The sequence below is a fragment of the Chionomys nivalis genome, chromosome 6 (assembly GCF_950005125.1).
Source record: "Chionomys nivalis chromosome 6, mChiNiv1.1, whole genome shotgun sequence".
Classification (NCBI taxonomy): Eukaryota; Metazoa; Chordata; class Mammalia; order Rodentia; family Cricetidae; genus Chionomys; species Chionomys nivalis.
The window spans coordinates 30,686,550-30,700,171 of record NC_080091.1 but is presented as its reverse complement, the minus strand read 5'-3'; the positions used below and the strand labels follow the sequence as shown (position 1 = coordinate 30,700,171).

General features: G+C 37.9%; 1 protein-coding gene across 1 annotated transcript in view; it reads right to left on the bottom strand.

The window, feature by feature from the left end:
* Zpbp (zona pellucida binding protein) overlaps window positions 1–13,622 on the bottom strand; it is a 123,643-nt gene that overhangs the window by 66,714 nt on the left and 43,307 nt on the right. Inside the window, exons 4-5 of the mRNA XM_057772361.1 lie at window positions 11,322–11,471; window positions 986–1,204 (exon numbers count right to left, since the gene is read on the bottom strand). Coding sequence (XP_057628344.1) covers window positions 986–1,204; window positions 11,322–11,471 — 369 coding nt within the window. The remainder of the gene's footprint in view (window positions 1–985; window positions 1,205–11,321; window positions 11,472–13,622) is intronic.

Below are 13,622 nucleotides of genomic sequence, written 5' to 3'. Positions count from 1 at the left end.
TTGTCAAATGCTTTTTCAGCATCTAATGAAACGATCATATGGTTTTTTTCTTTCAGTTTATTTATATGATGGATTACATTGATAGATTTGCGTATGTTAAACCAGCCCTGCATCTCTGGTATCTAGCGATGGATGGAGATAGAGCCAGAGACCCACACTGGAGCACCGGACTGAGCTCCCAAGGTTATAATGAGGAGCAGAAGGAGAGGGAACATGAACAAGGAAGTCAGGACCATGAGGGGTGCACCCAACCACTGAGACAGTGGGGCCGATCTATTGGGAGCTCACCAAGGTCAGCTGGACTGCTACTGAAAAAAAACATGGGATAAAACCGGACTCTCGGAATGTGGCGGACAATGAGAGCTGACGAGAGGCCAAGGAGAATGGCACAGGAACTTTCAACTGGCGATAGATCGAGAGAGAGACAGAGACCCAAATTGGAGCAACGGTCTGAGCTCTTAAGGTCCAAATGAGGAGCAAAAGGAGGGAGAACATGAGCAAGGAAATCAGGACCACGAGGCGTGCACCCACCCACTGTGACAGTGGAACTGATCTATTGGGAGCTCTTCAAGGCTAGCTGGACTGGGACTGAATAAGCATGGGTTGAAACTGGACTCTCTGAACATGGCGGACAATGAAGGCTGATGAGAAGCCAAGGACAATGGCACTAGGTTTCGATCCTAATACATGAACTGGCTTTGTGGGAGCTTAGCCTGTTTTGATGCTCACCTTCCTGGGCCTGGATGGAAGTGGGAGGACCTTGGTCTTCCTGTAGGGCAGGGAATTTGGACTGCTCTTCAGTATCGAGAGGGAGGGGGATTGGACTGGGGGGAGGAGAAGAGGAGTGGGGATGTGGGAGGGGAGTGGGGGGAGGGGGCAATGTGTGGGAGGAGGGGAGGGAAATGGGAAACGGGGAGCAGTTGGAAATTTTAATTAAAAAAGAATAAAAAAAATTGTCTTTCTTAAAAGTATTTTGTATATTTACCTGAAAATGTGAAGAATAATTCATTTTGCAGACCAGCTCTCTGCATTTTAACACGGTGGCATTCAGATTTCAGCAAGGAAATCTCACAGGAAAGGTCAAGAACCAGTTTACTTAAAATCTGAAGAAGTTTCTTCTCAAAAGAAATGTTATAGATACTATTGCAGGGAGCCGCGTGGTACCGTGCTGTGAACTGGTAATAAAAATGAGGTTCACGATAAGCTACAAACATTAAAAAGAAAAGAGAAAAACATCATCATTCAGGCAATTCAAGTGCATTGTGACTGTTTCAAATAAATAATTATTGAAACAAATTCATATTCATTTCCTATAAACAGCTACATTTGCCTTCCTTAACAAATGCCTCTCTCATAGTAAGTCGGTATTAAATATTATCACAGGGATTCTAAAACGGTGACTCATTTAACCCTCGCCATCATTTAAGATTCACATTCTTATTATTGTATCTGGAACACAAGAATCAGGATACAAGAATCTTGCTGTGTGTACTGCCAATGTTATCAAGGCTAATTTTCAAACCTAGGAAGGTTGGTCTCACTATACGACTGTTCAAATACTGGCATCATACCTTTTAAAATTTGTATTTTAGAAGAAATCAAACTGTTCTGTTTTAAAATATTAATTCTTAGATGATATTCCAGAGATATAATTAGCAACAATACTTTTTAAAATATAATTCTAATAAATATATACAGTTAGTTTTAGTTAATTCCAGTACAATATCTGGAATTGAAGACACATATATTTAAAGCAAATCTCAAAATCTTACTGGAAAGATACAATAAATCTAAAATGAAAATAAATCCCTAATTTAAAAAAAAAAAAGATCGCCTTGTGAAACAAGAGTTCTTTTGCTGCTTCTTGATCACATTTTGGGCAAGAGTCCTCTATTCATACTGCCATCCCTCACCACTGCCCATTTCCTACCTTTGCTTAAAAGTTAAGCACACTTACTACTCCCAAATTTAATGCAGAGGTTGGCAGCTTTTAATTGCAAAGGAAACCTAGTAGTTTTCATTGACGAACAAATGAAAGCCAAAAATTACCAACACCCTAACTACAAGAAAATATAAATCAGTATTTTTAATTTTTTTAGAAGAGCCATAAAGAAAACTGATATAGAAAGCATTAAAATGAATTTAATATTCTAAATATAATGATTAAAATATAATCCATAAAACATGATGAGCTATAAGACAAATGGTTTGAAAATAAGGAAAGTAGCAGACAGGTACACTGCTTCATACCTGCATTTCCAGCATTCACAAGAAGAATTGCACCAGTCGGTAGGAAATTAAATTAGAGTAGATACAAATATTTAGATGATAGATAAACATATCAACAGCAAAGGATAAAATTAAAATAATGATAGCAAACATTTATCTTTAACTATAATTACCAAAATAAATCTTTAAAAAATTAACTGCTATGCCAAACAGTTTACAAAAATACTACTACAGTTAGCACAAGACAGGAGAGAGCAAGAACAGAACAAATGAGAAAAAGAATGATTACTAAAATAAGTAAAACAGCTCATTTAGGTAGAAAGATATAAAAGCAATAAACACATTACAAAACATCAAATAAAAAGTTAAGTCCCATCCCATTTTCCATTTTGACTAGGAAAGTGAAGCTAATAATATTTAAAGTTATCACTGAAAGGTGTCTGTTGATTGTTGTCATTTTGCTGTTCTTTTTCCTGTGCTCTTGGTCTTATTTTCTATTTTGGTAATTATGCCTGTGTTTTCTTTCTATAGCCTTTTGGCTACACTTGTTCATCTTTTCAGAGGAGGTGGAGAGTATAATACAGAGGAAGGGGAAGGAAGGAGAGATAAACAACACTAAAGATCTGTGATAAGCCATAGGGAAAAATACTATTTTATAAATTATATATACAGACATACACACACATATACAAAACCATATGTGGGCGTGTTTGTGTGGTGATACCAACTATAGACAAAGGGTTAGTGAATTCTAGAGAATGAGGGTTATATGAGAGGAGCTGAGGGAGAAGAAGGAATAAAAACAGTATAAATATACTACTAATTAATAATTTAAGTACTCTCAAAAATTATTTTTTACAAAGAAAAGAACACACTAATTTAAAACTGGAATTTTCAAAGGGGCACATCCTCAAGATTAACAAAGTCTGTCTGTGAAATTTTAGGACTTCTACACAGCAAAAGAAACAAAATAGAGCCGGGCGGTGGTGACGCACGCCTGTAATCCCAGCACTCAGGAGGCAGAGGCAGGCGGATCTCTGTGAGTTTGAGACCAGCCTGGTCTACAAGAGCTAGTTCCAAGACAGGCTCCAAAACCACAGAGAAAACCTGTCTCAAAAAACCAAAAAAAAAAGAAACAAATTAGAAATACATCAGACATAGGGTTAATATACAGAATATCAACGATGCAAAACTTAAAGTGCAAAACAAACTTCCAAACAATAAGTACACTAATGAACTGAACAGAGAGTTCTCAAAAGAAAACACAAAGGACAAAAAATTATTTTTAAGAGTTCAACACCCATAACCATTACAAAAAGATAAATTAAAACTACTTTAAGATTTTATCTCATGTCAGTTAGAATGGCCTTCATTAAGGAAAAGAAAAATCACGAAAGGTGGATCTTCGACCTCACACTACCCTAATTGAAAGTGGGTCTTTCCACTTCAAATGACTTAATAAGAAAAAGTCCTGAGGCCCAGGCGGCGGAGACACTGGCACACAGGCAGGCACAGGCAGGCTCAGGAAGCAGAGACACCGGCGAGCAGGAAGGCCCAGGCGGCAGAGACACCAGCGAATGGGCCAAGCTGTAGAGATACCTGCTAGCAGACCCGGCGGGGGTGGGATAGTCCAAGCATGAAACAGTGAAGCCCACACTGAGAGCAGATCGCCCCACTACAATTAAATCAAACCCATTAGATATCATCGATGTTGTTTTTCAGATGCCAAGGCAAGAATTCACCCAACGATCTGAAAAACAACATGAAGACACCAGAACCCAATGATCTTACAACACAAGGACTTGAACACCCTAACACAGAAGAAGAGGAAAAAACTGACTTTATGAAAGCAATAGAGTCCCTTAAACAACATGTAAAAAACGCCCTCATAGAAATGGATGAAAAGTATAACAAAAAGTTTGAAGAAATGAGTAAATACATAAATGATACCCTGGGAAACCAAGAAAAAACGATCAAACAGGTAATGGAAACAGTCCAAGAATTGAAAACTGAAATGGAAGCAAGGAAAAAAACACAAACTGAGGACCAGCTGGATATGGAAAATCTAGGTCAACGAGCAGAGACTACAGAAGCAAGCATAATTAATAGAATACAGGAGATAGAAGAAAGAATCTAGGATTCTGAAGACACCATAGAGAAAATAAACGCACTGATCAAAGAAAACAGCAAAACCAACAAATTCTCATCACAAAACATTCAGGAAATATGGGACACAATAAAAAGACCACACCTAAGAATAATAGGGATAGAAGAAGGAGAAGAGCCACAGCTCATATATATATATATATATATTTTGGTTTTTCGAGACAGGGTTTCTCTGTAGCTTTGGTGCCTGTCCTGGAACTAGCTCTTGTAGACCAGGCTGGCCTCGAACTCACAGAGATCTGCCTGCCTCTGCCTCCCGAGTGCTGGGATTAAAGGCGTGCGCCACCACCGCCCGGCCCCAGAAAATATTTTTAACAAAATTTTGGAAGAAAACTTTGCCAACATAAACAAAGATAATCCTTTGAATATCCAAGAAGCATACAGAACATCAAACAGACTGGATCAAAAAACAAAATCCCCTCTCCATATAATAATCAAAACACAAAGCATACAGAATAAAGAAAGAATATTAAGAGCTGCAAAGGAAAAAGGTCAAGTAACCTATAAAGGTAAACCGATCAGACTTACACCTGACTTCTCTATGGAAACCATGAAAGCCAGAAGGTCCTGGATAGAGGTACTGCAGAAACTAAGAGACCATGAATGCAAACCCAAACTACTATACCCAGTCAAGCTATCGTTCACTATCAATGGAGAAAACAAAATTTTCCAGGATAAGAATAAATTTAAACAATACGTAGCCACAAATCCAGCACTACAGAAAGTAATAGAAGGAAAATCACAAGCCAAGGAATCCAACATTGCCAACACTGCCTACAATAACTCAGGCATCTAGCGATCCTTCACCAGCACAACCCGAAGAAGGGAGACACACAAACTCTACTACTAAAAGCAATAGGAATAACCGGAGTAAACAACAACTGGTCGTTAATATCACTTAATATTAATGGTCTCAACTCACCTATAAAAAGGCACAGGCTAAGAGATTGGATACGAAAACAGGATCCAACATTCTGCTGTTTGCAAGAAACACATCTCAACCACAAAGACAGGCATCTACTCAGAGTAAAGGGTTGGGAAAAGGTTTTTCAAGCAAATGGTCCTAAGAAAAAAGCAGGTGTGGCAATACTAATTTCTAACAAAACTAACTTCAAACTAAAACCAATCAGAAGAGATCGAGATGGACACTTTATACTCATAAGAGGAACAATTCAGAAGGATGAAGTCTCAATCCTGAATATCTACGCCCCTAATATAAAAGCACCCACTTATGTAAAAGAAATATTACAAAAACTCAAGGCAGACATCAAACCACACACACTAGTAGTAGGAGACTTCATCACACCTCCTCACCAATGGACAGGTCAATCAGACATAAACCTAATAGAGAATTAAGAGAATTGTTGGAAGTAATGAAGAAAATGGACTTATCAGACATCTATAGAACACTCCACCAAAATAGGAAAGAATACACCTTCTTCTCTGCAGCTCATGGAACCTTCTTGAAAATTGACCACATACTCGGAAACAAAGGAAACCTCCACAGATACAAAAAAAAAATCAGTGTCCACCTGCGTCTTATCAGATCACCATGGATTAAAGTTAGAAGGCAACAACAATGCTGCCCCCAGAAAGCCGACAAACTCATGGAAACTGAACAGTCAACTACTGAACCACACCTGGATCAAGGAAGAAATTAAGAAAGAAATTAAAGTCTTCCTTGAATTTAATGAAAACAAAGAGACAACATACTCAAACCTATGGGACGCGATGAAAGCAGTGCTAAGAGGAAAGTTCATAGCACTAAATGCCCACTTAAAGAAATGGAGAAAGCATACATTGGGGACTTAACAGCACACCTGAGAGCCCTAGGAAAAAAAAGAAGCAGACGCCCCCAGGAGGAGTAGAAGACTGGAAATAATCAAACTGAGGGCTGAAATCAACAAAATAGAAACACAGAAAACAGTCCAAAGAATCAATGAAACAAAAAGTTGGTTCTTGGAGAAAATCAACAAGATCAACAAACCCCTATCCAAACTAATTAAACGACAGAGAGAGAACACGCAAATAAATAAGATCAGAAATGAAAAGGGGGACATAACCACAGACACAGAGGAAATTCAGAGAATCATTAGATCTTACTACAAAAGCCTGTATGCCACAAAATTGGAAAATGCAAAAGAAATGAACATTTTTTTTAGATAAGTACCATATACCAAAGCTAAACTAAGACCAGGTGAACGATCTAAATAGACCTGTTAGTTGTGAAGAATTAGAAACTGTTATCAAAAATCTCCCCTCCAAAAAATGCCCAGGACCAGATGGTTTCAATGCAGAATTCTACCAGAACTTCCAAGAAGACCTAAAACCTATATTCCTTAATGTATTCCACAATATAAAAACAGAAGAGTCATTGCCAAACTCCTTTTATGAAGCTACAGTTACCCTGATACCAAAACCACACAAAGACCCAACCAAGAAAGAGAATTACAGCCCTATATGACTCATGAACATCAACGCAAAAATTCTCAATAAAATACTGGCAAACCGAATCCAAGAACACATTAGAAAAATTATCCATTATGATCAAGTAGGCTTCATCCCAGAGATGCAGGGCTGGTTCAACATACGCAAATCTATCAATGTAATCCACCATATAAATAAACTGAAAGAAAAAAACCATATGATCATTTCATTAGATGCTGAAAAAGCATTTGACAAAATTCAACACCCCTTTATGATAAAGGTCTTGGAGAGATTAGGGAAACAAGGGCCATACCTAAATATAATAAAAGCTATTTACAGCAAGCTAACATTAAATTAAACGGAGAAAAACTCAAAGCCATCCCACTAAAATCAGGAACACGACAAGGATGTCCACTCTCTCCATACCTCTTCAATATAGTGCTTAAAGTTCTAGCAATAGCAATAAGACAACATAAGGGGATCAAAGGGATTCAAATTGGAAAGGAAGAAGTTAAACTTTCGTTATTTGCAGATGATATGATAGTGTACATAAGTGACCCCAAAAACTCTACCAAAGAACTCCTACAGCTGATAAACACCTTTAGTAATGTGGCAGGATACAAGATCAACTCCAAAAAATCAGTTGCCTTCCTATACACAAAGGATAAAGAAGCAGAGAGGGAAATCAGAGAAGCATCACCTTTCACGATAGCCACAAACAGCATAAAATATCTTGGGGTAACTCTGACCAAGGAAGTGAAAGATCTATTTGACAAGAACTTTAAGTCTTTGAAGAAAGAAATTGAAGAGGACACCAGAAAATGGAAGGATCTCCCTTGCTCTTGGATTGGGAGGATCAACATAGTAAAAATGGCAATTCTACCAAAAGCAATCTATAGATTCAATGCAATCCCCATCAAAATCCCATCAAAATTCTTCACAGATCTGGAGAAGACAATAATCAACTTTATATGGAAAAACAAAAAACCCAGGATAGCCAAAACAATCTTATACAATAAAGGATCTCCTGGAGGCATTACCATCCCTAATTCAAACTCTATTACAGAGCTACAGAAATGAAAACTGCGGGTTGGCATAAAAACTGAGAAGTTGACCAATGGAATCGAATAGAAGACCCTGACTTTAGCCCACAAACCTATGAACACCTGATTTTCGATAAAGGAGCTAAAAGTATACAATGGAAAAAAGAAAGCATCTTCAACAAATTGTGCTGGCAAAACTGGATGTCAATCTGTAGAAGAATGAAAATAGATCCATATCTATCACCATGCACAAAACTCAAGTCCAAATGGATTAAAGACCTCAATATCAGTCCAAACACACTGAACCTGATAGAAGAGAAAGTGGGAAGTACTACAACACATGGGCACAGGAGACCACTTCCTATGTATAACCCCAGCAGCACAGACACTAAGGGCATCATTGAACAAATGGGACCTCCTGAGACTGAGAAGCTTCTGTAAAGCAAAGGACACTGTCACTAAGACAAAAAAGCAACCCACTGACTGGGAGATCTTCACCAACCCCGCAAGAGACAAAGTTCTGATCTCCAAAATATATAAAGAACTCAAGAAACTAGACCGTAAAAGGCTAATCAATCCAATTATAAAATGGGGCACTGAGCTGAACAGAGAATTCTCAACAGAAGAAGTTCAAATGGCCAAAAGACACTTAAGATCATGCTCAACTTCCTTAGCAATCAGGGAAATGCAAATCAAGACAACAATAAGATACCATCTTACACCTGTCAAAATCGCTAAAATAAAAAACACCAATGATAGCCTTTGCTGGAGAGGTTGTGGAGAAAGGGGTACACTCATCCATTGCTGGTGGGACTACAAACTTGTGCAACCACTTTGGAAAGCAGTATGGCGGTTTCTCAGGAAATTTGGGATCAACCTACCCCTGGACCCAGCAATACCACTCTTGGGAATATACCCAAGAGATGCCCTATCATACAACAAAAGTATAAGCTCAGCTATGTTCATAGCAACATTGTTTGTAATAGGCAGGACCTGGAAAAACCTAGATGCCCTTCAATGGAAGAATGGATGAAGAAAGTATGGAATATATACATATTCGAGTACTACTCAGCAGTAAAAAACAATGACTTCTTGAATTTTGCGTACAAATGGATGGAAATAGAAAACACTATCCTGAGTGAGGTAAGTCAGACTCAAAAAGAGGAACATGGGATGTACTCACTCATATTTGGTTTCTAGCCATAAATAAAGGACATTGAGCCTATAATTCGTGATCCTAGAGAAGCTAAATAAGAAGGTGAATCCAAAGAAAAACATATAAGCATCCTCCTGAATATTAACCTTCATCAGGCGATGAAAGGAGACAGAGACAGAGACCCACATTGGAGCACCGGACTGAAATCTCAAGGTCCAAATCAGGAGCAGAAGGAGAGAGAGCACGAGCAAGGAACTCAGGACCGCGAGAGGTGCACCCATACACTGAGACAATGGGGATGTTCTATCGGGAACTCATCAAGGCCAGGTGGCCTGGGTCTGTAAAAGCATGGGATAAAACCAGACTTGCTGAACATAGCGGACAATGAGGACTACTGAGAACTCAAGAACAATGACAATGGGTTTTTGATCCCACTGCACGTACTGGCTTTGTGGGAGCCTAGGCAGTCTGGAGGCTCACCTTAGTAGACCTGGATGGAGGTGGGTGGTCCTTGGACTTCCCACAGGACAGGGAACCCTGATTGCTCTTTGGGCTGATGATGGAGGGAGACTTGATCTGGGGAGGGGGAGGGAAATGGGAGGCAGTGGCAGGGAAGAGGCAGAAATATTTAAGAAATCAATAAATAAATTTAAAAAAAAAGAAAGAAAAATCACAACAAATGCTGGTGAAGATATGGGTAAGATGATCCCTTATTACCTGTTGGTGGGGGTGTGAACTGATGCAGCCACTGTGGAAAGCTATATGGAGGAGCCTAAAAAACTAAGCCAGACCTACAATGACGCAGCTAAGTTGCTCTCCACAAACTGACAGCAAGGCCCATTGCTGAAAACAATGCCTACACAACTCTTTGAACGTGGTGATCAAGCCAGTGTTGATATACAGCCTTCACCCCCATATTACAGCATCTTTGGTACAGGAAAGTACTCTGCATGCCCTCAAAAGAGAAACATAAACACCAAGCTAGTCACAAACCCTTTATTTACAATGGTGTACTACCTGCAAAATATGCTAGGGCAATGGTGGCACAAAGTTGTGGGAATAACAGACCAATAAATGATTTGACTTAAGTCCCACTACAGAAGATGGAAATCATGCCCACCCAACACTGTTTGAGTGATCAAAAAGCTAAGACTAGATAGGATTCAAGGACCTAGAGAAAAAGTAAATAATACTAAGAGGGGAGGCAAGAAGAGAGAAAATGTAGTGAGAAAATGATTCCTAATGATATTTAGCTACACTCATTACTCAGCCATCATCAGAGATGCTTCCTCCTTATATCAAGTAAGAACAAATATAGAGACACACAGACAAAAATCACATAGAATGAGAGACCCAGAAACACTCAGTCCTAAATGGGAAGTCTCCATCAAATCCCTCCACTCAGGGCATAGGGAACCCTGAGGAAGAAGAGTCAGAAAGAGTGTAAGAACCAGAGGGTATTGAAGACACCAGGGAAACAAGGTCCTCTAAAGCAATAGAAGCAAAGCCCATAGGAACACACAGAGACTGAAGCAGCAGGAACAAGGCCTGCACAGGTCTGCATTTTTAAGGGATTCCTGAGTGTGAATGACTGGGTCTCTGATTCCTTTGCCTTCTCTCGGGTTCTTTTCCTTCTGTTGGTTTGTCTCATCTAACTTTGATGTGATAGCTTTTGTTTTATCATATATTGTTTTATTCTTAAATGCATTAATGAAAGAAACAAAAGAAAGAAGTGAAAGAAGGAAGAAACGGAAGGAAGGAGGGAAAGAAGGAGGGAGGGAGGGAGAGGAAAGAAGGGAAGAAAGAAACCTAGCCACTAGAGGTAAGGTTAACTGAAATATAATTTACACATGCTAAGAGAGAGAAAATGAGTCATCTCCAATGAAGTGGCACTAGGTGTATGAAACATTCCAGGGCAAGTCTCATGTTCAAAAACAGTTAACCAACATATAATGGACCCACAGGTTTTTTGTGTGCTTTTATTTGGATACAGTTAGGAGGGTTTTTTTGGTTTTTTGTTTGTTTACTTGGAGGTGGTGCTTTATTTTGTTTTCTTGGTTTGGGGCATCCTGTTGATGCATTGGTTATTTTGTTTTTTGAGAAAGAACTTAAGGTAAGGTTGAGTATAGATGGGGAGAGGATCCGAAAGGACTTGGGCAAGGGAAAGAATATGACCAAAATATATTTAAATTTAAAAACTTTTTAAATTATAAAAATATATAAAATGACAAACCTGTTAAAATGTTTAATCATTTCAAAACATTAAGATATGTTAAAACATAATTAAATTTGCTTCTTACCATAAACAACGTATTTCAGTTGAAGATTTTTAACAATTTCTTCCACAGTCGGTTTGTACTCGAGGAAACATGTATAAACCCCAGTCATGGCCTCCTCAAAGTTCTGAAATATGAGACTCCCCGTGGATGTCACTTGTGCAGTGGTGTTTTCTAATAAAGGTATAATATACAGCTATTTAAATCACAATAGGGAGACAAAATACCAAACAGTTAAAGCAACCTAAAAACCCTCAAAATTTATGTTTGCTAAAAGGAGTTCATACACAAAGTTAATCATTGTATTTGGTGCTTATTATCAGTAGATGCTAGGACAACCTTAAAATCAAATTTCTACCAACCAGAGTTCATCAATTGTGTGACTGGCTAAGTCAATGATTCTCAACCTGTGGGCTGCAGTCCCTTAGGAAATAACCTTTCACGGGGGTCACATATCAGATATTTACATCACAATTCATAACAGTAGCAAAATTACACTTATGAAGGAGCAATGAAGATCACTTTATGGTGGGAGATCACCACAACATGAGGAATTATATTAAAGGGTCATAGCATTAGGAAGGTAAGAGTGATGTGTGAACATAAAGCACTCCTAGTATTCTCCTTGCATTAAAAGAGATGCTATCATGTTGTAGAATATTATTTTAACTGACAAAGATGTGATGCTGTGGAATATTACTTTAGCTGTGTAAAGATGTGCGACTTTTGTTTATGTTGCATTTGTTTAATTATGTAAATATGTATTGTATCTGTTTCACTTTGCCTGCCTAAGGCACCTGATTGGTCTAATAAAGAAGTAGGCATAGAAAGGACAGGTGGAGCTAGTAGGCAAAAAGAATAAGTAGAAGAAGAAATCTAGGCTCAAAAAGAAAGAGAGAAGAGAAGGAAGAGAGAGCAAAAAGAAAGAGAGAGACAAGCCTGGGGCACGAAACCTGGAAGCCCTAACCAGACATGAGAAGCAGTGAAAGTAAGACATACAGAAATAAAAGTAAAAAATTCCAAAGCAAAAGGTAGATGAAGAGAAACATGTTAATTTAAGTTAAAAGACCTAGCCAGAAATGAACCTAACCTAGGCCAAGCATTCAAAACTAATAAGTCTCTATGTCATGATTTGGGAGGTGGTTGGAGGCCCAAAAGAAAAAGCCTGGTACACTATCAGAAATACATTACTATTTATGAAAATTTATACACACATATATGCAGTGCATGTATGCATAAACAACATGTATATACAAAATATATATTTTATATAGTGTATTTATTTAACTATATCATAAATATTGATATAGCTTAAGTATGAGTTATAGAGTCTTAGAATTTGCACATGAAATGGTATACACAAAACAAAATCTATTACACTATACCCATTAACAGCTAAGAATTCTTATCACTACATGAAACAGTACATGAAACAGTGAGTTGTTTCTACTGCTGAGGGGTACAGAAGAAGATAAATGGAAAATTATTATCAAACACAGTGTTGATGTGTTAGAAAAAAGAATGTGATATAGGCTTCCTCTTGGCTTCAGCATAAGTATTATACTGGGAGAAAACTATGCTATCAAATGGAGAGAAAACCTCTTTCTGAGATATTAAGATATAGATGTGAAGGCTTCATTCTCTGACAAATGTACAACCATGGGTAACCACTTCTTTTAAAGTCCAGTTTATTTGTTCAGTGAAGAATGACAAGATATAGCTGCCGAACTCATAGGGTTGTTCAATTCAGAAAATATTAAAAATCATTAAATAGACAAATTGTTATTCTAAAAGTTCATAACTACAGTTTTATGTCATAAAACTATAAAATAATAATATTTTCTTAATTAAGAATTGAATACTCCATTAATTTGAATTGAAAGTATTATCTCAGAAAATAACTAAATATCTTTTTCCATTTTAAGTAAATGATTTAATACTTATATATTTTAAAAAATAGTTCTTTGATGTAGGAGGGTCATCTGTCTATGTGTTACTTTCATTGGTTAATAAAGAGACTGCCTTGGCCTTTTAATAGGGCAGAAAATTAGGTGGGTGGAGTAGAGAGAACAGAATGCTGGGAAGAAGGCAATGAGGCAGTCGCCATGCTTCTCCTACCCAAGATGGATGGTGGTTATAATCTTCCCGATAAGTCATCACTTCGTGGTGGTACACAGATTATTAGAAATGGTGGTACACAGATTATTAGAAATCAAGATGTGAGAGTTAGCCAATAAGAGGCTGGAACTAATGGGCCAGACAGTGTTTAAATGAATACAGTTTGTGTGTCGTTATTTCCAGGGCTAAGCTAGCTGTGCGGGAGCC